The sequence below is a fragment of the Trichogramma pretiosum genome, unplaced genomic scaffold (assembly GCF_000599845.2).
Source record: "Trichogramma pretiosum strain Unisexual culture from Peru unplaced genomic scaffold, Tpre_2.0 scaffold11, whole genome shotgun sequence".
NCBI lineage: Eukaryota > Metazoa > Arthropoda > Insecta > Hymenoptera > Trichogrammatidae > Trichogramma > Trichogramma pretiosum.
Genome location: NW_019641702.1, coordinates 1,824,494 through 1,851,334, shown reverse-complemented (window position 1 = coordinate 1,851,334; position 26,841 = coordinate 1,824,494). Strand labels below are relative to the sequence as shown.

At 37.4% G+C, this 26,841-nt stretch overlaps 1 protein-coding gene and 1 non-coding gene across 2 annotated transcripts in view; one reads left to right on the top strand and one right to left on the bottom strand.

Annotated features, from left to right (window-relative positions):
- LOC106653804 (nephrin-like) overlaps positions 1 to 26,841 on the bottom strand; it is a 212,266-nt gene that overhangs the window by 44,188 nt on the left and 141,237 nt on the right. Inside the window, exons 4-7 of the mRNA XM_023462647.1 lie at positions 19,025 to 19,135; positions 7,434 to 7,527; positions 7,152 to 7,264; positions 5,801 to 5,964 (exon numbers count right to left, since the gene is read on the bottom strand). Of these exons, the coding sequence (XP_023318415.1) occupies positions 5,801 to 5,964; positions 7,152 to 7,264; positions 7,434 to 7,527; positions 19,025 to 19,135 (482 nt within the window). The remainder of the gene's footprint in view (positions 1 to 5,800; positions 5,965 to 7,151; positions 7,265 to 7,433; positions 7,528 to 19,024; positions 19,136 to 26,841) is intronic.
- Trnag-gcc lies at positions 20,401 to 20,471 on the top strand. The gene has a single exon. It is a non-coding gene; the product is annotated as a tRNA-Gly (tRNA).

Here is a 26,841-nt window from a genome sequence, read left to right as displayed (position 1 = left end):
GCGCGAATTGCACTGTTGCAGTTTTCTATATAAAAATCTGCTTTGTTTTGTATCTATAGAGACGAGCGCTGCGAGCGGCAGAGTCACGTTTACGTCGCTGATTGTTAAACATTTGCAATTTATCTGACGGCTGGGTGGGCGGGCCGAGAGCTTATATCTACCTGCAGCACGCGTGAATGTACACCGGGCGAGTTTAGATTTCGACGCGCCACTCGTCTCGAAGAGAAATCATTGGTCTGCGGTTGTAATGGTTTGCTACTTTTGTTTTTCAAGTTTTTTCCTTTCGTTCGTTTCAAGTACTTTCGGGTAATTGGAGCCTGAGCTTTTAATTGAGATACGCTGCTAGTTTTTTTTTTTTTTTTATTAAACTACTTGTGTTACTCAGCTCAGGCGTCTCGTTTGGTGCAAAAAAAAATAATAACATGCAAATTAATTAAATAATTATGGGAAAAAATACAACGAGGAATGGGTATTATGACGAACAATGCGTGCGCGGCATACTACATTTTTTCCAAACATCCCGAGTATGAAAAAGCAACTAAATAATTTTAAAAATAAAGTTTACAGCGTTTTATGAGTCTTTGGTTGCATAAAAATTTTATTAAATGTTGATACTTAATGAAAATATTTATGAAATTTTACGGAATGTATAAAAAAGTTATAAAGTTTATTACAGAAAATGATCATTAAGTTTTTAGGTTTTTTTTAACTTTTAAAACGCCACATGAGTTCAAATGATTATTATAATCTTCAAGTTATTATTTAGTTAAGCTTAGATTTCAAAATGAATTTTCAATAATTGTATTTTGTCTAGCTAAAATTTAAAATTGTTTGGTGATAGATAAAACAAAATAGAGAATTATATATTAAACAGCTTCACTTTCATCATCTTTGACTTTTCTCTAATAATCATGCAAGCAGAGGCAAATCAAAGCAATTCAAGTGTCATCAATGGCCTCGCTGTATGCACAGGATGTTGATGCAGATATGCATATAAACAGGGGGAAAAAATGAAATTGAGAAAGAAATACAGTGCACGCGCAGGTTTTGCTCCCGTTCTCTTTTCGTCTTAAGAATCAAAGAGGAAAATATTGTAACCTGAAAAGGAAGCGCTCTTTCGCTGGCGCAAACGTACAAAACCAAGATAAAGCATCTACTTTGTTGAAGTAGCGACGCGGAAAAGAATGTAATACTACACCTGTAGCAAGTGACGCACCCGCGTGTGCGTGTTTACAGTAAAGGAAAAACTGCACGAGGCGCACGCGCGCAACTACTGCCGAGAGCAGTCATAATATATGGTCGATTCTATGCGAAATCGTATGTCTCATTTTCAGTTATCCCTAATTATAAAAAAAAAATTCCTAGCTCAGTCCTGTCTGAATGATAAAAAACGTGTTTTTTTATTAAAAGTTGTTTGAACTGAGAAAAATAGGCTACGATAGTTTGAACACTTCAAAAGCTTGCCATCACAAAGAGAAAGGTACAAGTCAAAATTAAATCAAGTTTGAAGTTACTCGACACATTGTACCGAAACTCTGAAAATTTTTAGACTGTAAAAATCCTTTGTTAGGGATTTATCACATAATCATGGATTCTGAAAAAATGTCAACTTTGGGCCTTCCAAAAAGAGTATTTGATAGTTTAAAAAATGTTAATCAAATTTGGGGACATGTATGGCTTCTAATGATGCCAGCCAAATATTTTTCTTAACCATTTGATTTCGCAAAGAATCGGCCATGTATGTATGTGAATGCATCCGTTATAGTAAAATGAGAAAGGTATAACTAAGGGAATGAGCAAGAGTTTATGAGATACCGCGTGTGGAAAGCCGAGTAGAGGGAGAGAAAAACGACGATGCTGACGACGACAACGACGACGAAGACGACGACGACTACGACGGCGTTGCCTCGAGTTACGTCTGAGACTATAAGAGTGGATGCTTGCAGAGGATAATCAGAATGGTAATGCGGTAAAATTGCTCTACGTGATCCGCCAGTTACAAGATCTGCTTATGTTAATATCTGTCTTCTTTCTTTATTCATTTTCTCTTCTTCGCTCAGCTTCTCTCTTTCTCGGCTGTGCACTCGCGCGCACACACACTCGCGAATAGACCACATACACACCTGTTCAAGCTAATATTCGCGGCTCTCCGCTCCTTCTCTCTTTCTATTTCTCTGTCTATCTCTCATTTTCTCAGTCTTGCTATAGCTATACGTACATTGTGATTGCATAGCTGACGCAGCGCGTTAAGTTTAGCACCTGGCAATGGTTATTTCTATAGTGATCAATATATAAATCTCTGCTAGTAGATAGTAAGCCCTAGAAACTTGAATAAAAAGCAAGAAAATGGATTCGTACTTTTCTTTTGAAATAACTATCCTAGCGCAAGAGATGATATTTCTTATACAAGGATCAACGAGATTTGCCGAAACAGGGATTGTTATAAAAAAATAACAATTAGTTTAATTGTTTTTATTATTCAAGTACATTAACAGAAGTATTTCCGGATCAATTAATTTCTTCAACAAAATCCGAATTTTTTAATGCTGTTTTTTACAATTTTCGAATAGATGATCTCTCGAGTACGAAAGCCAGGCCTATTAAAAATTCTGTTCGTATACGTGCACGCGCGTGTGTGCGAGGATGTAAACATCCTCACTCTCTTCGCTCGCTGAGTTCTCCTCATTAATGCCGTACTCTTTCGCGCACAGGTGCGTGTAGTAGGATAAAAAAGATGCTTCGTTAGGTCGAAGGAGCATCTGCCAGCTCAGTAAGTAGTAGTAAGGCCTAGAAATAGTCAGGCTGTATTTTTAATTACATGGCTGTCCTGTCTGGGCGTGTAAAATTGCGCGCTACATATTTCAAAAAGATATCTTGCAGTGGGGATTAAGTTTTATCTCTTCCACTCTCTACTTCTCTCACTCACTCTTTCTATAGATAAATGATTTTCTCAGCCAGCCAGAGGTAGATTTTAAAATTAAGAAAATAATATTCTGTGCTCTCATATATACGTATATATACAGCTCCAAGTTTTTTGTGAGTTATTTCAATTTCCAATTATTAAACTCTGTCAAAAAATTAATTAACGTCTGCCTTTCAATGAATATCAAGTAAAAATTAATCCAATACCAAAATAGGAAGGTTACAGCTAGTACTAGCATATTATATAGTAGAAAATCTATTAATGAGTAAATAATATTTCTGTTTTTTATCTAAAACTCTAAAAACTAAAGTAAGGAATAATGAAGCTAGGAAAAAATTGCGTGGAAAAGTGCATGCCTCGTATGCTCTATGAATTCCCAGGAAGACGGTATGCAAAGAAAATATTCGAGGCTCAAAAAATACGAATATGGGCTTGGCTCTTCCGTTTCTTGAAAAATCTCTTTTATACAAGACTCTTCTCTCCACATGACTCATCGGCAAGGCCCGGCACGTATCCTTATCTCGCACGCGTTTTGTTTTTTCGAGCTGCCGTCACCATTCCTATCGTCGTCGCGGATCGTCAAGACGAAAATCCAGCATTTGGTGTGGCACTGTAAATAGATATAGAAAAAAGAAAAACGAAAAAGGAAATGTAACGGCAGCATAAAAGTTGCAAGACGCGATAGCGAGTCAAGTTGTTGTGACATTTTCCCTCTCCGCGCGCTAACTCACCGACACACAGTCACCGACAGATTTACACTTACACGGCGTACTTACGCACATTCTCGTGGATCAAGCATTTTGCAGACGAGCCGCGCTTCAAGTATTCCTTGGGATAAAGCTACGTGAGAAGAGGCAAGTTTTAGTTCGAGAAAGAGAAGTGTAAATTTTCGATTTCGTTGCAAGCTCGGAGCCAAAGATTCGAATAATTATCTCTGGCTGCGCGCTGCACAGTTAAGGCAACTGCAACGTTTTCCCTCACTTATAAAAGTAATACTGCAAGCAATGGATATAGTTGTGCGCATTGCTCTCTCTCTCTCTCTTACTCCCTAGCTCCCAAAGGTAGAGGCAGAGCAGCAGCAGCAGCAGCAGCAGCAAGAGGAAATAACTTTCTGCTTCGTCAAGCTCGCCGCGCCTCGTGCGCGCACAGTGCAAGCAAGTCGAGCTTATCTGCGCATGGAATACAGAGGGAATGCTTAATACACTAATGCATACTCGATACTACGTGATGCGTTTGCCAAGCGTGAGGAGATTAATCGATAATATCGAATGAAGCTTACATGAATGTACAGAACTAGTAATACACTGACGGAGTATGAGAACAATTTTTTTTCCTCTCTTTCTATTCGTGCTTGTAATGTGTTTTTTCCTTCACTATGAAGAATATTTTTTTTTCCTTTTTTTAATCCTTTTTTATTCAATCGTAATCTCGAGCCTCTTAATAATTTTATTTTGAGCTCGTTAGGTATCGACCAATACGCCAGTAAATGGGAATGTCTACGTACATTTTTATTATTCTGAATGTACTGTAACATATCTGCTGTACTATTCTATGGGTCGTAAAATCATAAAATCTGTGTAAAGTTGAATGTTCATATCTACATACCTTGTATAATCAAGGGTTTAATAAAAAAATCTTTACATATGTTGCGTGGAACAAAAACTGTGTCCTTTTAATTTTCATACAATTTTGGAAAAATTCTTTTTTTGTTAACCATTTTATAATTTAGTCACCCAATTTCATAAACATTTAGCTTTTTTATATCTGTATTATTAATTCGCATGTTCATGACATCTGATCATAACTTTCGATTATTAATATTAGTTTGCTTTCTATAGTAAATGGGGTACAGTAAAGAAGAAAAATAGCTTGGGACTGGAGTAAGGGTTTTTCAACCACCAAGTAGTAATTATCATACAGAACTTTCTAGGAGACAGAAAGGATTCAGGCTTTTTATGTTATTCTGCAAAATTTAACTCTTATATTTGACATCCATTATATTTTTTATTTATTTTATTGTTTTTAAAGGATTTTCAAAATCTAACTTTAGAGAAATTGTGTTTTGACTTTATCGATTTGACTAAATAAATAAGAAGAGAAAATATCTCTGTTAATAATTTTCTCGTCATATTTTACTTTCTTGGATCCATTCGCGAGGTTATTTCCGGTAAAATATTTTGCATTTGCTATTTTATCCCTTTTTTTCACTCTCTTCTCTAGCTCGCACTCTTTTCATCCCATCATTTCACGCGGTCTTTTTCCTTCTTGTCTCTTTCTTTCCAGCCAAGAAGTGAATCTCGCGAGAGAGATTGTGCGCTCACACTGCGATGGTTATCGTATCCCACAGGAGCTAAAGCTGCCACTCCCGCTGCAGGTGCTGTTAACCTCGTAAGTTACGAATTCTCGCATCGAAAATGGTTCGGAAAAATGCTGGTATTACTGCCCAATTCGAAGCTTTGGCCGTCTTTGCTACACGTTTTTTGCTCGAAAAATTTTATAATTAGGTCGATAGAAGAATAAGTTTACACCCTACATTAAGAAAGTCTAGGAAAAACTATAACGAGATAACGATGCAGCCACAAGGTTTCCAGATGAGATGCGATAAAGAGTGCACTTTCGCAAACTCGATAACTTTTTTATGGGTTCACCTATGAATTGCTTTATCACAAAAGTATACTTTATGAGCTTGGTCTCTTAACGGTTTAATAAAAGACTTATTTCAAAATACCAACGAATTTATCAATTAACTTTTCATAATATAATGAAAATATTTGTTATTAAATGGTAAATTGTTTTTTTCATCTCTCTACACATCCCATGACATGAAATTCAGCTATCAATATCGCAGCTATCAAACATAAAAATTTTTTTGCTCACCTTGACACGTTTCAGATGTCTTTTTCCTTTGTACCACGTTATGACAGCAGGTGGTCGTGATCCAGTTGTTTCACATTCAACCTCGTAACGTTCGCCTGCTTTTAAAGATTCGCCTTCAACACCTTGCCCAATATTTTTCCTTATTTTAACAGTTAATGGCTTGACTGTAAAAAAGAAGTTTAAAGTATATAATAAATCGATGATATATTATTCAAAAAAAGTATAATAAGTTTAAATTTAAAAATTTTCTTTCTTTCGCAAATTCGGTTGTAATTTTATTTTTAATTCAAATATAATATAAGGGATTTGATAATTGGCACAGATATATTGAAGTGTACTTTGAACGATTATTATTGTAATCGTATTAATTTGAAAATATAATTATGAATTCATTTTAATTATACTGATACTAATTTGATAAATACCAGAAATTGGGACAGTAACAACCCAGATGGTTAAAATCGCATAATGTATGTTGACTCTTAATGTCTGAAAGAATCGGGGTTATTCATTCATAAAGATACTTCCAAGAATGTACGATATTTAATGAAGCAAAAATAGAGGGGTAAAAAATTAGTCACTGTTTTCTGACCAACCCCTCGTCAAATGGAACATATATAGCATACATAAATGTCACGGATATACAACCACTTTTGGATTTTGTCAAATCGAATAACCTATATGCGATAAAATATAGAACTTTAATAAAATATGATTTTTGGCATGTAAAATACTCATTTATTATTTCAGCAGCAAATAAAATTTCTTTCATGGACTAAATGAACGGAACAGGAAGGTTAATTAATAGCAGATTGCATTTGATCTTTGGTGCATGAAAGTATATTCAATTTTTTTTATAATTTATGGTAGTTAATAAAAAAGTTCACTGACACATAAAAATGTAATGAAAACGTGAAGTGGCCTTTAAAAACTGCTATATTTGTAGAAGTTATATTATATATCAATTAAAAGTATAAATAATGCTTTTTGAATTTTTCATTAAACCCGTTTTTCGCTTCTTTTTTATTAAAAAATGTTATAAAAATATCTGTGGTAAAGAGAGTAGGCCATTTATATTATAATGCCTAGAGTACCCGATAAAAATTATATTACACAAAAATATTAATTTATTATCTAATGCCAAATGAATAATAAAAGTTTGTATCAAGATTCTTTGAATTTTAAACTAGCATAAATGAAACTTCAAATAATAATTTTTGCATAATATTTGTTGAGAGACATACTAAGTAACTCTGATAATTATTTCAAATGTTACTTTCACGTCATGGGTTACACTCGAGTTACCTAGATATTAAATACAATGACTGGAAGTAATTATTGAATAACTTACGGTTTAAATCGAGGATGACATACACCTGCTTTGGTTCTACAAGATGAGTATTCTGTGCTTGACAGGTAAAATTGGAAAAGAGATGCGATCTATTTAGCGATTTTACCGTTAACCTATAAAAATAAAAGTAAATTATGGTTATGCACGAGAAATGTAAAAAAAGTTATTCATAGCACTATAAGCTAAAAATCGCAACTTTGACGCTAATTTCAGGCTTTCGCGCTATAAAACATTGTATGCAACATGTTACGCTATGCTGTAAAGTGGTGTATTAAAACTCACTTTTTTTCTATAACGTCGCCAGCTGTACGTTCGTAAGATTCATCATCTTTGAGTTTTCCGTTTATGTACCATCTCACTGTTGGCTCAGGACGTCCTGTAATGATAATAAAATAACAAAATGAATTTTTTAGGATATAAAAATTGTTTACATTTTGAAAGTAATTTTTTTTTATTCTGTATAACTAGTCAAATATTTAATAATTTGGAGAGGCAAAAAATAGTGAAGAAAGAGTCGTTGTAAAACATTCAGACAAAAATGCTCATCAAACTGTGTATATCTTTTTTTTTATCGAAATTTAAATGGGATTTGTCCCATTAGAAGCACTCGAGGCTCCTAGAGCTATGATATAATGTAATCTGTATAAAAAAATTCATCCTCCATAAGACGCGCAGTTGAGCATAAACTTTGCTAAGAAAATGTGCTCACGCGGCCTTGGATCTCATAACAAGGCTTATGATGGAATTTCCTTATGTCAATTTTTTTCATACTATCCTTACGTAGCAACAGTGGCAGCAAGAGCCGGTTCAGAATCTTCCGGGTTGAGCTCACTTTTTTACCGGTCATTTATTCTTTTCACACTTACAATTGTCAATAAACCAGCCATGTAATGTACACAGATATATCTATCGAATGAACTTATGCTGCGAGTGAACACAAAAAGGCAATGTGGAGGTATGTCGACAGAATTGGATCATGCGCTAAGTCCACGATAGGTTGCAGTGCGTATATAGCATGGAATTCGTGTGTATAATCCCCAAAAGTTAGCGTTCAGCTTCGAAAGCATTAGTATCTGCCGGGACGGGTTCAAAATCCGCTGCTCGCTGCCTACTCAGATAGCGGATAGTCAATGGTACGTACGTAAAGGTGTAGATATAAGATACACGTTCGTGAGCGAGGCTGTATTGGACAGAATCGACAGAATGAGCAAGAAATAAAAGAGTTAGAGCGAGAGAGAGACCAGCTGTTTGGTTGAAGCCAGACTTGGACGCCTTGCTTACTATATATAGCCCGAGAGTTAAAGTCAACGCTTGAGGCGGTACAACCCCTTTAAGTACTAACGTAAACGACCAAGGCGAGCTTACGAATTAAGCAGTCTCTCGCTCACTTCGGTCTATCCCCCTGTTGTCTAACCATCGTACTTCCGATGTATAGAGAAAACGACGGAGAGAAAGAGAACGAGCAAGAGCTATTTCTGTATACGTACGTATAGATGTGTGTGTGTATGCGTCAGTGTGTATAGTGTGTGCGTGAGGTGAAGAAGAGAGAGAGAGAGAGAGAGAGAGAGAGAGAGAGAAGGCAAGTAGCGACGAGACGTGCTGAGAGGAAGTTAACTCTAGCGCCCGTGTGAACCTCATCCCCTCAGCCCCGCTGTATGAATAGAGAGTCGCTCTCGCGCGCGCGCAACTCCATCTTCGTCAGGGCTTATTGAGAGGGAGAGAGAGAGAGACTTTTGTTTTGTACTCGGCGAAATGCGTCAATTATATACATCGTAATCAAAGAGTATCCCCAAATGAATGTCTCTGCCGAGCGTCCATTCTCCGACTCTTAAACCGGAATATCGTCAATTTAACCTGCGACTGCTTAAGTATTTAGGCTCTTTGCGGTGTACGCCGTGAACCTAGCTATATACACTGTACTTTACGGAACGTGGTTTTCGGCAGAAAAAAGATCGTCGGACTGAAGGGTGTTGACAAGCAAACTTGAGCTGCAGCTCTCTCTCTCTCTGCAGCTTTTCACGCTCGACGTAATCGTTCGATTTAATCTTAACGGCGTCTCACGGAAGATCGTCAACTGATAAAAGCTCCCAAAAAAGCGACCCCGCAGTGCTTCGCCTGAATGGGCGCTTTTTGCGGTTCATTCGAGTCGACTACATACAGCAGTCGTGCAGTCGCATATCCGCACCACACCCTCCTACCCCATCCCATCCGCACAACCAACACACACGCATGTGCACTCGCACACATTAACAGTTTATTCCCATATACAGGCGCTTGTTTACACACTGCGCTACATTCGGAATTCTCCCTTTCTACCGCACGGTCCTTTTTGTAGCAGTTACTAGTGTAACTACTACCACTACTACTGCTGCTGAACGCGTTGAATGGCATAAAGCGGCTTTTACATTCAACTCGTTAAAACTTAACCCTCCAAACAGCGCGACGCACTCCGCATGCATACAATGTTCTTTCACTAACTCGTATTTTACCTATTATTCCTAGCTTTCTGAAACTGGAACTTGATAAAAAACAACAATAACGGTGCGTGATGGCGCGATGATACTTCCGCGTGTACGCCACGCACTCCCTATATAACGGCAGGGAAAATTGGCTTTTTTAATCGATGATTATTACGAGCTGTCAGTGCAAAAATGTAATAATTTGAAACGATAACTAGCGCGTAAGAAAAAATTATGAGAGCAACGGTGGAAAAACGCGGCGACGTAGCGCATACGCTAGTAGAAAATGCGTAAAAATTACGGCTGTGTACTAAAGGGATCGTTTGAAATTTTAAAAAGAAAACCTTGAAGTTTTTCTTTCATCCAGTGCTGTTTGTACGCGGTTCATATATACGTGTAGCAATAGAGTAAAGCAGCGATCCTTCTCGCATCGCGATGTCACCTCGCGTAAATCTAAAAAACATATCAAGCCTTTGTACTTCGCTTAAGCTCCTTGCTCTTTTTCTCTGTCCCTTATCCCAGCTTGCCGTTAGTCTGTGAATATCCACGTGCGCGCGTGTGTGTGTGGCTGCGTGTGTACGCGCGCGGTGACTTTAGACGAAACGCCAGCCGGGTTATCCTCGTTTCCTTTAGCACTTTTAGGAATTAAACTTTCATTAACTTCGCTCTCGGCGCGAGTATGGTTTTCATACGCACATATCTCATTCTCGAGGCTCCTTTTTTTTTAATGGATAATCGCGTACGTAAAGTGGATATTGTACTCTCATTTTACTCGTTTCGTTTCTCGGGGCGCGCCCCATACGCAGCAGCAGCAGCAGTGGCAGTGGCAGCGTGGCGCGCACAGCTCGCTCGGAAAGCGCGTGTAAAGAACAAGTAATGTTTGCATTTTTTAAAAAGTCGTTAAGTTTTATGTTACCTTCAGGGGGTTTTAAAAAGAATATTTAATGTTGCTAACTTTTAGAGGTGTCGCTTATATGCTACGTATTTATACAATAGCCTCCGCGCTTAGATTATGACAAATTGAATAATTTGTTTCTGTTTATCATGAGCCACATAATTCGCAACTTTTCTCGTGAATAATAATCAGGAGAAAATAATTTATTGAACATTTTCAACTTTTCTTTTTGAAAAACCACGTAGGAGCATACGTACGAGCAAAAGATATAATTCCACGCGGCTGGACGTACACAAAAATATACGTATGTTTATGTAAAATAGTCCCATAAATTCACCAAAACGTTCGTCCGTGTCACATTATATTATGAATAGCTGCGAGCTTATCAGACTCGCGCTTTTGAGTCGTTTCACACGATCTCGATGTCAACATTTTAACTTTTGAGTTTATTATCTGCGATTATAGTGCAATTTTGATAAAACAATTCTGTTCGGTATACTCGACCGAACAGTTTCATAAATTTGTTGGATTTGATTCGCGTGCAGCTACTAAAATTGAAAAAATATCTATTTGTTAGAATACAGATGATAAAAATAATTATATTCGCTGCAATAGTGGATAAAAAGTAGTAATGGAGGCATAAATCGAATAATAATACTGCGATACCGATACAAATTATTAGGGTGGCTTTCGGTTGCAATATTATTTATCTCTATGCAGTATCTAACTTACACCCTAGTTTCATGTATAAATGTAAACGCAGTATTGGTAAGTGTTTTTGCCAGTAGCCTATACTTAAATATGGGGTGTTGAAACAATCGTGGGGCAACGAGATACACGCGAAACGAGCGAAAAATACTACGCTGGCTTGTCGATTCCCTTTCAGACTTCAACTTGTAGAATACTGCATTTACCTTTGTATGTACGCACCGGGGTACGAGAACATTTTCTTGCTATGTGTGTATTATAATGACGGTTTCTGCATATTATAGCTATTTGATGAATTTACCTGTACTCTGTACAAATCCTCTTTTTCTTTTTCTTTTTTTTTTTACATAAAAAGTACAAACATTATAAATTAGGAGAGTAGAAATTCTCACCCGCATTTTACGAAAATGAATTGTATTAATACTAAAACGTGAAAACAATTCCAAATAACTTACAAGGAGACCTTCTCACCTTCGGGTCATGGATTTGCTCCAAACATTTTTTGGGGTCTCCTGGTACCCTATACTGAAGCTCTCTGTGCTTAGTTTGATCTCATGGGCCTTAGGGCCCATTTTTTAGAGGATTTTCCACATTATAAAAACATCTTTGTTATTTTCTATATCGATATAGAAGTACTTAAACGAAAACGTGCAACGATAAAAAGTTTTTTAATTTTGCAAAGAATCTGCTTGAATTTTTTCAGAATTTTTGGGACCATCTATCACTTAATTCAAGAGGTCCAAATTGCACGCTTTTTTTATATATTTTAGGACTTCTTAAAGAGAGTGGCAGATGGTCCCCAAAATTCTGAAAAAATTCAAGCAGATTCTTTGAAAAATTAAAAAACTTTTTATCGTTGCACTTTTTCGTTCAAGTACTTCTATATCGATATAGAAAGTAACAAAGATGTTTTTATAATGTGGAAAATCCTCTAAAAAATGGGCCCTAAGGCACATGAGATCAAACTAAGCACAGAGAGCTTCAGTATAGGGTACCAGGAGACCCCAAAAAATTTTTGGAGCAAATCCATGACCCGAAGGTGAGAAGGTCTCCTTGTTAGTCCATATCAAAAACTTCCGAACGACTTATACAGATAGGACGATTGATTTGACTTATGTACAATTATTTTTACTCTGCCACTAGCAGATATACAGATATTGATACTCTCCATCTAGTGGTAGAGGCTTAAAGTGATATCAACGTAGATGAGGTGGTTGAAAATTGGTCAAAATTTTTTTAAACAATCAAATTGACATTATTAGGTCATTCAATAAGCGCATAATATTTTTAGCATCATATTGGATTAGAAAAATCACCATAAACAAGCCAATAACACGATGCCATAGCCTCGTTTTTACTGACTGATTCCTAAAAATGTATTTTTGCATAACTTTGATCGGATTGTTAGAATAGATTTCCCATATTAAATTGAAGTTGTTCATCGTAACGATACATAAGACTTCGCAGAGCCGTTTTTGGAAAATCGATATAAAGAAAAAATTATGCAAGTATACATTTTAATAATAGAAAGATTATTAATGTTGAGCATTTCTACCAGGAGACTTGTCATGATTTTCGCCCGAGATATATCGCACAAGCTTGTTTATGAGCTAATGATATTAGTGAGTAGTCCTGTGAATTTTCTCCACTTGAGAATTTGCAGACAGAAGATGGATGGCCAAGAAAAATGAGTTTCGATGCAAAGCTGGTCAATCGAGAACCTGTGCGAGAACGTATTAAAATCCACGCGCTGAGATCGAGTGCGATGCCGCGAAAAGTCGCGAAACCACAAGTGATCGAGGGATTTGTTTGAGCCCGAGCAGTGTACTGCACTTGCATTTGGAAAAGAGCACTCTTCGTTTTAGCTAAAGTCGATGATTAAAAATAGACCCCCTAGACAGAGTACCAGGGTCTTGGTCAAAGAGGAGCTGAATAAATGTTTGTGGACGCTGGAAGAACGAGCCTAGTAAACGAGGCATCGGCGGCCGATTAGATAATTAAAGATTTATGCGTTGCATTAATTTATTCGCAAACCCTACATCATCCTCTTTTTAGGCATTCAGCCAAGGACAGAGTTGAATCGTCTTGACAACTCAAAGTCCCACTCATAAAAATCTCGAACCATCTTTGGAATAACGAGAGCGAATTTCTACTGGTCGACTCGCGTAATGAAAATAATAACGAACTGTTGGAAGTACTAGCCCCAGTTTGTAAGTCGCAATTCATAATTCGAGTTGTTATAACAATTTATTCATATATCAATTTTATAACAATAACTTGCAATAGGCTGAAGCTAAGACGCTTTGAAGTTTAGTATGTACTGGCTGAGAGCATCATTAGAAGTCTACAAGAGATTCGGTCAAAATTGGGCCAACGCAACAAGAAAGGCATTGCAGTTAGAAAATGTTACTCTGTATACCAGAGTACATATATAGCAACGTATGAATCATGGTTGTTATGAGGGTCGTTGAATACGTTTGCCAATACATGTATACTTGCCTGAATAGACGATTGTGCAAAAAATATATATTTTTTCCCATTGCTCGATGTAGTTTTGTATCTCAACAAAAAATATGCTGCTAGAGATAAGTTTATTTTCGTTGGCCGTAGTAAAAAAATTTAAAAGAAATGTTGAATTCTACATGTTAGGATAAAATTGATTTCGTACGATAGAATACATACAATTTTTTGTTTCATTTGTAATATGAAGTTTAAAGGTTTGATTTAAGATTTTATTTGGAATTGAGTCAATTTTCTGGCAGTTTCACAGTATTTTTCTTAAAATATAATAATGCAATGATATTTAAATACTTGAAGGAATCCCGAATTGTTTTAAATGGGATCACATAATTTGACGTCTGAAAATTAAGTTCAAATATTTTCTTTCTATTACGTGCATCATTAAAAGCATAGAAAACCTCATCTATTATACTGCAGTACCTGTATTTTTGTTAAATTCATTATCTTTTCACTTTCTTATTGTCTGTCTTTCTTTTTACAAATCTTTTCAACGCCTAACGTCGTGCCAGAGCGACACGCCAGCATATAGTAATAGGAGCTTGCGAATTCATGCCACTAAATGAAGTACTGAATCCGGAAGGCCGCGTAACATGGAGTATTGTTAGAAAAGAGAGAGAGATGGAGAGGGAGAGAGAACAAGTAAAAGGCTTTGGTTGACTGTCTCATTTGCAGTAGCAACCAGCGGAATAATTACCCAAATAAACCTTACTTTGCTGCGGGGCGAAGAAAGTCCCACTTCATTTCGTTGATTTGCCAGGGACAAGTGTTTTGATAGGGCCGGCATTGACACAGTTTCATTCATTGGTGTAATTTTACGCTGTTAGCGAACGAAAATACCTTGAAAGATTTTTTTTGTTCGTTCGAAAAATTAATGATAAGGCCAGAAGAGAATGTAGAGCAGATCGCAGCTGTCTATCATGAGCTTTTTCGCAGTCTGATATTTTCACGAAAAGACTATTATTTTCTCCCGTGCGACACATATTCGTGCACGTGTATATACGACGTAGTGTACAACTTATTTCTTTTTACGACTTATTTGTCCTGCCAGTTTCTTTTGAATGACTCGTGCACATGTATACGCCGCGAAGAGATTCTTTTTCATACTCGTTACACTCAAGATATATTTTCAGCTCGTTACAGCCGTCATCGCCGTAGTTGCGCGTCATTCCACATCCACTATACTGGTAGTACGTAGCAATGAGCATAAAGCCCTATCCCCACTCCACTACAAACATACCCAACTTCTTGGCTTGTGAAACTTAACTCAGTTTTCCTGCACACACATACGTAAACATGCATCCTCTCACACAAACACGCGCATACACACACATACACACACACACACACATAAATATATGTATTGTACCTATAATACATGTCTGCATGTATACGTATAGAGAAACACTCGTCGAGTTCCTTGACTTGCATTTTAAAAAGACAATTTGTTTTACGCTTGCTTTACGTAGTCGAGCGGTGCTCGCAGTGGTGGCAAGGGTAGTTGTAGTCGTAGCAGTATATCGTAATAGTAGTGGCGGTGTTGTTTTTGAGACGTGCTTGCGATTTTAAAGACAGCAAGGCAAGACGAAAAAAGGCGGAAGAAAGTAGTGGCAAGAGATGAACCTCGGCAGTAACTGCGATATATACATAAAAGTAAAAATGTGCAAAGGTGCGGAGACACAATACGCGCGAGCGAGAGCCTAACAACGACACCGCCGCATCCCGTTATATAAAGCGTAAAAAAATTTGCTCCTGCTTATCTTTATTATCTCTTTTTCCTGAACTTATTTTTTACTCGAATAATCTTCACTTTCGAGTCCAACAAGCAGTTCGCGTACGCCCCCGCAAGCCTGCTGTACCTTTTTTTCTAGCCGCCAGTTTTGCCCCTTTTGTTTTTCATTTTGTATTTTATCAGCCGGAGCTTACACAGCCAGAAGTATACGCAAGCAGTTAAGCATTTTTTTGTTCTAACATAGCTAGCAGAGCTTGAATGCGTGCGCGTACACATTTGCAGTTGACTTCATTGTTTTTGAGTGCACGTTGCCTGCGCATACGTACATACATATCCCCGCGATCGATACCTTATACGTGCACCGAACGACTGCACATGCATGCCTCGACAATGGCTTATTGTAAAAGTGGAAAAAGTAATGAATCGTTTGATTCTTAAAATAATAGAGGAGCGAGCTTTTTCTTCTGTCTCCTTTTGAGCATGTGTAAAAATGAAAATTCCGTAAATTTTTTACGAATTCATTTAGACGTACATTGTTTCTGCAGATTATGTGTTTTCAATATGCAAGGTACAATCATTTCTTGAAATCTATTGATGTACAAATCACACAGAACAAGAACTCATTAACGATTTTTTTCTCATGAAAATAATTAATTTTTTTTTTTTTTTTGAATAATCAGTTTATAACAAATGAAACTCTGAAGTGGAATGTTTAAAATTAATAATAGGGCAATGACCAAACATTTCAAGTACTTCCAAAATACATCACCATAAATTATTTTGTTTGAATAACCCGATTATGAAAATCTGTATTGTTTCAAAAAATTTAGATCAATTTTCAAAATACGATAATACCACTTTCACATTCCACCACTAGATGGCGAGTACCAATTCATTTGTAAATCTCCAAGTAACAAAGTCACGATAATTGTATAAATCATGCGAAATATGATTAACTTGCGTAAGAGTTTCCTTCAGAATTTTAAAATTTCTACCAGGGCTACAGTAAAAATGTGTGTTATTCTATCAATTTTTTTTTAATTGAAACGTTTTAAAATTCCTAAACTCAGCAAAGGAAATGATTATGTAAATTAAAAAAAAATTTGTTTATCCATATGAGCTATAGAATAGCCACGACGATTGTTGGAAAAATTAATGATAGTTTTCACTTGAACACACATAAAGAGATTTGAAAACAATAAATTAATTTTAAGTTCAACATTTTGGAGATATATTTCTTACGAACACGAAGCTATGTAAAAAGTATTAACTTATCAGGAACACAATTTACCAAATCAAATTTAATTACATCGGGTTTTTCGGCTGAAACAAAATAACTTCATTTTCTCGTTCTTTTTACTCGTACTGTAAGTGCATGTGCGATTGTGTTAGAGTGTTTGTGCGTGTGTAAGTAAAAGTAATAGGTATCTCACGGAGTTGTAATTTTTCTCACGCTTCGTCCGCTGAGATTCCCCTCTAATTAAGGACTCTGCTGAGCTACTGCTGCTACTACTGCTCTGATTCGTACTTGAAAGAAAGTATGCCAAAAAAAGTAACAGAGGGGAAGAGGGAGAGAACTAGAAATACCATCATGAGAAAAAGTTTTAATTTTTTCCGACAAGTTGGAATAATTTTGTTTTCCGATCTTTGCCTAACTCTAACTTCAGCTGGATAACTTTCATTTCATCGACTTAGTTTAACTATCTCCTTCCCCCTTTAATTATGTGCAGTTCAAATAAATAATTCAAATAAATGAAAGTAACTTTCGATAAGTCAGTACATACGAAGAAGAGGCTACACAAAGCCTCGACGCGACTTGATGAATGTCTTTATACACATACTAGTCTCGCATATCTTTGTGTGCATCTTCGTGCGTGGGAGGGGGGNGGGGGGGGGGGGAGGGGTACGTGTGTTCCCTTACCAGTCCGTAAATTTTGCCGCTCGATCTTTAATTAAGAGAAAAGTTTACCCAGCTCCGCATACTTAATTAGATGAAGCTCGCCGAGCGGTAGTTGCCTTGTGTTATATCTTAGCGCGGGCGCCACGCTTGCAACGAAGAAAAAGGAGGTGCGTTGAGCACGTGAAATAAATGAAAGATACGTGTGTATTTACATTCAAATATGACATGCTCATTTAAACCTTAAATGTTTTTCGTTTTAGTTATAAGAGAATTCTTTTAGCAGATCTTAGCAATGGATTATACTTTTAGATACTGTTTACTATTTTAAGTATTTGAAAAAGCATTCAAACTTACAAATTATCAAACATTTAAATTATAATATTTTCTCCTTCGCTCGAAAAAGGGAATAGTGAGGTAATTTATTTCCTACATTAAAATCGTAAAAAGAAAAATAATCGTGGTGTCAATTTTAATTTATCTTTGTACTTATATCTATATATTTAGGCAAAATGATGACCTTCTCAACTCTAGTAGAACGAGATAGGAGCTTAGTGCTTGCGCAAAATCTTGCAGATTAAACTGTACGCGAGCTTTAAAAAAGCTTGAAGAGCTTGCCGCGTCGCGCGCAGACCACTCGGAATGAAAACGGCCAAGATCACGACGACGACGACGAAGAAGAAGAAGAAGAAGAAAAAGAGGAAAAGGGGAAAGCAGAAGATGACTATGTGACTGGGAGGCGAAGCAAAGGAACGACGAAGGAACCATGCGAACTCTAGTACGCGCACAGTCAAAGCGAAGCTTGTTAAACTTCCAGTTGCTTGTACAAAAGTACGAATGAGAATAATTATGTACAGTGCAGCGCGTTGAATGACTAGCGTCGGTGCTTAGCTTGTAAATTCAACCTTAGGAGCCAAATGAAGCTGTCACCCCGTATGTTAATCAAACTTGGTCATGCACTTTATTGGACAGTCTCAATTGAATGTGCACTATCCTCGAATTTTTGCACCCTGACCAAGTTTAATTTTTGCATAATGTAGATAAAGATAAATTATACTAAAAAAGAAAAATCCAGCGATAGTGGATATAGGGGAAAAACCAAGTTTTAAGTGACATAGCGAGAAACAAATGAAAGAGTAAATGTCGAAAAGAAAGAAATACAAATAGCAGAGAGGAAGAAATAATCTTTCAAGGCGAGTTGTGAAAGTTGCGGTGGTTTATAAACAGAAATTTGGATCCTACTTGCTTAAGTAAACAGCGGAAAACTACGGGGAACAGTGTTTTCGACTCGGTATTTCTCAATTCAGAACGTTGACACTTGTCTTCTTCTGCTTCTTCTTAGTCTACCTCCCTCGTTATATACTTCGATGCTCGCCAAACGAGGCAGGGATGAGAAATCAGAATGGGAATGAAACTTTTCACTTAGGCATATTATGTCACACTATATAATAAGCCGAGGATATGAGAGTATGATTGAAACTTCATTAGAAGTAAAAGTTGAAATTACTAAAGTTATAGTCCCTTCTTGTTTGTATGTGCATGTAAGTCGTGTAATATTAGAACTAGTTCTCTTAAAACTCATTTCAATTAATCTAATAGATGGGGAAAGGATAGGGCTACAAATATCATATATTATTTAATGTTTATTGTAAAATAAATACTTACCACCAGTTACGTGACAAGTAAGGGAAAGAGTTTCTCCTTCCTCGTACGGCGACGACGTTCCGTTCATCGTCCGGCCCCATTTATCAAAAATTTGTGGCTGTTCTGGTGGAACTAGAAAAATACAATAACATCAGTCAATACATCTGAATATTGCGATCAAATGATATGGTTGTGAATATTGCATAAAAAAAAATTCACTCTTCTGTATTTCATTCGCGGTATTATTGCACGAGAACCCAGGAGCGCAGAGAGTACAATCAAGAGAGTAGCTCGAAAACACGAAAAGCGAAAAAGATGAGAGAAAGAAAGGACGAGGAGGAGAGAACATAGGCAGTGACCAACGGAAGTAGCTTAAATTGGCCGTAGCTTATCGTTAAATTAAATCACGTCGTCTGCACACAATTACGTTTACACGCATACATATTCACACAGGGATATTATATGAGCGAGTTACACGTACGTAGATGAACGCATACACAGACATGTAGATTTAGTATTCACATGAGCTCGCACTAGCACACTCAGCCACTCGCATACACACACGCGCGCACGCCACACACTCGCGCACATAGACACATGGACGCGAGCAAGGCGAAAACCAGCCTGGAGAGCTGGTACAAGATCGATCTGACCCGCTTACAAGATGCTAATCGACGAGCGCGTGGCAGTAGCGAGGCTTATGCACATATGCGGGATCCGATGCAGTATATGGGCTCTCATAGAGATTGACGCTTCCTATATGTGTTGGCGATGCTTTATTAGTTGTAGGCGCGCGTCGAGTCGCATGACGTACCAACCAAGGCGATATATTGTCCAGATCCCGAGCGAACATGTGAGCTTTCGGGTAATGTATTGGGCGCAACTTTGAAGCTCCGATGATAAATGATTGTTATGCACTCGGAAATATATAAATTTCGGCAAAGTGAGCTAAATAATTAACAATGACCTAATCCTTTTGGCATCGCGATTATTTTTCACTGAATTGTATACCAATTAACTTAATTTTATATATCAAAGTATACTAGTGGCAATTACAATTTTATACGACTTTTTGTTCCAACAATTTATTTTTTTAAGTTGCTTGTGCAATCGTATGCATTTTTTATGCAATTAGCCAACATACATTTCGAAATTTTAGTGTTTTTTTTCTCATACATGAAAATTCATATAAATGGTTTCTACATATTCGAGCAGAATGCACTTTGATGCATTTTTTATGCAATTATGCAAAAGTACTTTTAATTATTTCTATCATGGTATACAATATTTTTATAATTGCTGTCTAGATGAGCTTTTAATAAAAAATAAACGAAAGGTATTTACTGGAAATGTTCAAAATACTTCAAATTTGTCGATACGTTATCATCTTCCAAGAAGCATCGGTGGTTCAATGGTAGAATGCTCGCCTGCCACGCGGGCGATCCGGGTTCGATTCCCGGCCGATGCACATGAATTTTTGACTTTTTGCTAAATATATACGCTCTGCCCGAGTCTCGTCTAGTATTATTATTTTGCTACACCACCTATACCTACGAGGCTTAGATACTTTTGGTCGATGCATCTGCGTGCCCTTCGATGCACTTCATGCACTTTTTATGCAATTCTGCAGAATTAACTTCAATTTAAGCAATTTTGAATAATAATCATATAGAATAGCTTATTACTAACAAGAAGACCATTTCACCTGCTACCAACAATTTTTTGGGGTCTCCCGGTATCTAGTAACGTAGCCCCTCTTCTTCCTTAGAATGATCCAATGGGATACAGGGACCATTTAAATTTTACGTATTCCTTAATCGATCTGAATACTGCTTTTTGGTAAAATGATAAAGATTTTCAAATATAAAATAATACTTTTTAAAATAGTCTATCAAACCCATGGAACCAAACTAATCGTATAGTCCGGTATTTATAAGCATTGATTTTTTATAAACAAGGATTAATAATTTTTGATAATAAAAGCATTGCTGTGAATGTAGTTTTGGTCGATCTTTTTAAAATCCGTAACGCTTCATGTCAATGGTCGAATGCGTTGCACGAAATATCGTGAAATGTGTGAGTGAAAGCAAAAGGAGAGAGGTAGCAAGGAAGCAGTAGAGAGCTGGCAAGGGGAAGAAGAAAGGGATAGAGCCACTCGACACTCAGGATGTCAATTAAACAAAGAGATGATCAATGGGTCCTATGCTCAAACGACTGATAATTTCAGGGACGCAACGACGACAGACTTGAACAACGCGGCTGAGCGTTAAGCGTGGTGTCATCATACATATATATACATAGACGTACATGTATCTCTATATATATAGGCAATATCATACGTTTCCATTGTTCTTCTTACAGCTGCCCGGCACTGCTGCGTCGAGGACGGCAATTCTAATTAAGTTAATTTTAAAGCCACCACTCGATGGTCAGCGCAGCCGGAGCAAGCCAAACGGTCGTTCTTCGGAAAACTTGGAAAGAATGCACTAACGAATCGTGGTTAAAACCACACAGCGTCCCGACGCTTTTATTTTTCTTTTTCCATTTCACTCGATTTGCTACGATTTTCATGTCAAGCTCTCCAAAGGGTAAAAGAAAGAAAGTTCAACATATATATTTTTTATTTACTTCTTTTTTTCAATTCTTGCTACGCCTTTGTCGGCACGATCGAAACGATGAATTTTGATTATTCAATTGCTCGAAAAGAACGTTGAACATAAATGCCAACATTTTTCACATTTTGGCATTGATTGAAAAGAGAGTTTTCCCGAATCGAGAGTTAATTTTAATCAACTCATTGTTAAATATTTCATATCAATGGAGTTCGTTCATGAGAAAAATTATCGATCCCGAAAGGCCAGATATAGTTAATTGAAATTTATGAAAATTTGCCTGAAGCTATAAAAATTTAGATTAAAAAAATCTAGAAGTCGGTAATCAAGCAATATTATCTTAAATCATAATTCAATTGCTATAAGAGAAATCAGGTTGCAGTAAGGATTTTTAGGTACTTGACTTTAGAATCGTAGGGCAAATTAGAGCATAGATTGTTTTGTGGGCGTGAAGAGAGTTTGTAATTAATCGATTTTACCGTTTCGAGTTTTTACAGTCTACTGCGAGGTCTAGTGCGTTCGGTACGATTAAAGTTGAGTGAATTGCCAATCAATTCCTAAATTTTAATTATTGACCTTAGTTATTTTATATTCTTAGTGTTAAAAAAATTAAAAGTTTATTTTTAGTGTACAAATATTTACAGTTTAAAATTTTGTTGTAAACAATTTTCTAGCGGCATCGAAATATGGAAACAACACTTGGTGTAAATCCGTTTTTTAATTGACTAAATATGGTTAACATTTGTGAGTTTTTAAGTAACATATTTAATTTTGAAACTGGGTTTCAAAATATAAAAGATTCAATCCAAAACATTGGTTTCACACCAAGTTCAAATATCAAGTCAACAAGCGTGTTTTAATGACAAAACATTCAAAAATGTGGTTAACACGACGCATTTCGATATACCTTAAATCATTGAGCTTTTCATTTAGTCTCATATAAAAGTGCATTATTTATATGAAAAAATGCGTAAATAAACTGATTTGAGATAACACTAAAGGAAAGCATTGTCTAAATTGTTCATGAAACAATTGTTATTCAAATGTTCAATAAACAGAGCTGCTTTTATTAAATTGATAATACCTTACAATTTTCTTAATATTAGTACGAAGTAAACATCCGTCGAATAAAGAACTTTCTTTCCTTCTTCTCAACTGCAAGATTCTCATGCTTGTGAGTGTATACACGTTATCACGAAAATCCATTTGTATGCTAAATATTTTTAGATTAAAACTACACTCTATACAAAAGGAAAGACATTCATTTAGGTAATTGTTATTGGCGCTTGATTATCCTTAGCTGATTATGCTACCCCCTCTTTTTTCGCTTTCTCTCTTTCTCTCTCTCTCTCTCTCTCTCTCTCTCTCTCTCTCTCTCTCTCTCTCTCTCTCTCTCTCTCTCTTTCTCTTTCTTCCTCGCAGATGATAGCAATTTTATTAAGGTAGTGCAGTTTTTGCCGGAACACAATACATAATGCAGCGAGGTTATAAAAGTTGAAAATAGGAAAAATATTTAATATACTAGAGCACGTGTATTCACACAGCCACCAAGAAAATAGTGAATAAAAAATAATGCTACAACCCTTGGCTCAAAATAATCATCGATTATAAAACAAATCATATGCATAGAGCTTCACATGACTAAACTCAATAAAACTTACTCTTATGCCGATTGATATGGCTCAGTGTAAATCGAAAATGTTATGTCTGAATGCGTCCGTTTGCTATGTTTAGCGACTATTGCCACATTGGTCCGGGAAGTTTTGAGCAGAATCTTTAGTCGTTGTGTAGTCAGTATTACTACACACATATTCACTTTCAGTCGAAACATAAATGGTTTAGTACGCAAGAAATATTGACTTTATTTTGTAGTTTTTTAAATTTTGTCTTTGCCCGAGCTTCTAGGCTTCATAAATATATTTTTTCCCATTTTTATTATGTAGTTAATTTTCTGCACCAACAATAGAAAAAGTTTCATGTAAGAGTTTAAAATAACTTTAAAAACATAGATGGCTTCTCTGTGTGCACCCAGCCTAAAGTTCGCAATTTCAGTTTTGAAATGATTTATCTACTTGATATTAGTATAGAAAATATGACCACACAAAATTTTCATATAGAGTTGAATTCAACTAATTTATTTGGAAATATTTTAAAATGTAAAAAGTACTTTACAATCGGATATTTAACTGATATTTTTTGTTGAGTTATACGGAGCCATTCTAGAATAAAATATTTTCAAGCTATTGGAAGTCAGTAGGCGAACTATATCATCTTATTCTTACGCGAGCTGCTACTATACCATAGTTTTATCGAGTAACTTTCAGATTTTTATTTCTACTTTTACCCTTTCAGTCGAAGCCAAGATGCATGGGTAGAAATATTAAAATCCTTGGCCACGTCTAGCACCCAATTTTACTTTTCGACCATTCGCCGAATAGCCATCAGTCTTTTTTCACAGAAATGCTTGTACTTTTTTTTACTGTGTCCACGTTGAAAGTTCGATCGTCTCGAGTGTGTACGCACATCAATTGCTGCCGCTACAAGCGCAAGAGGTACAAATGAAATTCAGTTTGTCATTTTTAGAGATACAAATTGCCCTTGGTTTCTTTAAAAAGAGCTAAAGAAGAGGTAGAGGAGAGAACGAAACTCAATTTTGATGATTTAGTTGAAGAAAATTATATGGCGAATTATATGCTATTCAAGAGTCGTGTTCGACTGTGTCAAGATCTATCTAGAAAAATGAACGTTATTGCACTTAAAGTAAGTCATAAATAAGAATAGCGAATTTCTTGAAGTATTGCATTCGATGACTTAGTTTGATCGTAATTTGGTATAAACTTTAGAGAGAAAATGAATTATATTTTCCGTCCAAAAGGCTTTCAGATCGGATGAATCGGAGAAGTATTTCCGTTATGAATTGAGAATTTACGATCGGCCGAGGAAAAACAAAAGAGCAATATTTAGCCAAGTAGTTTAAAAGTTTATTAAAAATTAATAATGCGGGTATGGGCGGCATCGGCGAAGCAGTAGCCCCGCCGCGATGGCTTTACACCCCTCGAGTCCTTAACACCAACAGCTATTGTAATTATGTATACATTATAATATCGAATCAAAAGGTTTGCGCTATATAGATATATACATAATGTATGTAGGTTGGTATACATCGAGGGTGGCGCTTTCATCATCGAAGTCTCGACTTATTAATATTTTTCAGAAACTGTCGAGACTCCACTCTAAGCGTCGCTGTACTGCGTGCGGCAATATCTTACAAAGGGCTTTTCGATGCGGCATTTTGCATCCTGTGCTTCTCTGTTCTCTCGGGTCGGGCTTGTATACATATAGATACGTATAGGTATACACATCGCTCTCTTGTGCAAGCGAGAGAGAGAGAGAGAGAGAGAGAGCGTCGTTTTCACAGCCGCCCCCGGCGACTGAATAACGAGACTGCAATTACGTGAAAATGAAAAACCACTAGAATTCAATATCGAAATATTTATGGTTGGCGAATGCACTCGCTCGCGCAGAGGGAGAGAGCAACGCGTGTGCTAACGTCTATCGACGTGCTACTACTACACGTTGCGAAGGTATTGTGCGCAGCGCGCGCCTGTCTATGCACACGAGGCAATTTTGTGCAATCGCTGTGTTTGGCGCTTTTGTCTTGTATCGTGTACATAGAGAGGTGGTGCGTGCGCCTCTCTTCTACGCTTCCCACACTATAAGGCGTTTAATTCTGCAACCGATCAAAATGTAAACACAGCGAGGTCGGGGCTCCGCTTACGCCGGTTCGTACATCGTTGTTATTGTTGCCGTCTATTTCGAGCCAGAGGGGCTAACCCTGCTACGCTGCATTTACGTTTCAAGTCGCAAGAGAAATTATATGCCTCCTCATATACGTGTACGCGCTTGCATCTCTGCACCCTTGTGCGAGTTTATAACGCGCATAGCCGAGCTCAGGGCTACGCTGTTCATCGCCACGCTGCTGCTGTTGTTGCCTCGTCGCACTATTATGCTCGTTATAATTTATGCGCTTATTTTACCGATACGCCTCGCACGCGCACATATATACACACGCGTATGCACACACAGATAGGTGCATACAGCTCGTTTGCTTGCGCATATACGCGTGCACACGCGTGTAAGGTTAATTTGCAGCGAACGCACGACGACGAGTCAGGTACGCTTCGTAGCTCGTTGCGGCTAGAGACTCGTTGTCGTCGTCGTTGTCGTCGTCGTCGTCGTCGTCGTCGTCGTTGTCGGTGTCGTTGCCGCGAGCGAGACTTCGAATTATATCCTCGAAATAATTCGTTCAGTTAGTGCCAGCTGCGAGGCGTATACGCATATACACACACACAAACGCAAGCGTGCGCGCATGCCTACGCTTTATCATATGCTGCATAGCGTGCAGTGCACTACCTACTCTATGCAGCCAACTAAGCTGTGAGTGTCACGTTCTCCTTGCAGTGCACCAACGCCGCCGCTGTTGCATGCGTGTATGCGCGCGTGTTTGTATACGCTCGTATGCTTTACTTTGTGGTAAGCCAAAGTGAGAGAGAGAGAGAGAGAGAGAAAGGAAGAAGCTCCGCTGGCACCACTGCACTGCTTCTGCTGCTGCTGCAATGCTCAACTCGTTACTCTCGTAGACGAGTAATTCATAAAGAAGGGCCTCGCGACTGCATGTATGTATAGCGTGACAGTAGCTGCACATATGTTGGGCTCCACGCGCGCACTCGCGTATTATAAATGGCGATTATGTAGTTTTGCACCTTCACTTTACTGCCGCCGCCACCCCCGCGGCTCCACCCTCGTCTCTGACCCTTGAACTATGTACGCGAGTAGTTATGCAGATAGCTCTCTTATGTTTAACGCGGAACACTTTGGATTCGGCTATAGCCATGTCCAATGGCTGTGTATGTGTGTATATGCGTGCGCTGCGCGTGTAATTGTCAAATTCAATTTAGATAGATAATTGGTTTTAGATCTATATTGTGACACCGTTCCGTATAACTTGCCAACTAGTTATGGGCTTTTAGTGCATATATCATATTGCCCCCGCGGAGGCTCGTGTATATATAGCTTTTTCCAACCATGCGTCGTCGTATTTTACATCGATACCTTTTTTGTCATTTTGGGCGAAATTTTCATCGATAATAAATTGCAATATGAAATCTACTCTTCGATAGCGCGCATTTCTATAACGAGATCGTTATCAGCTCTCTCTCTCTCTCT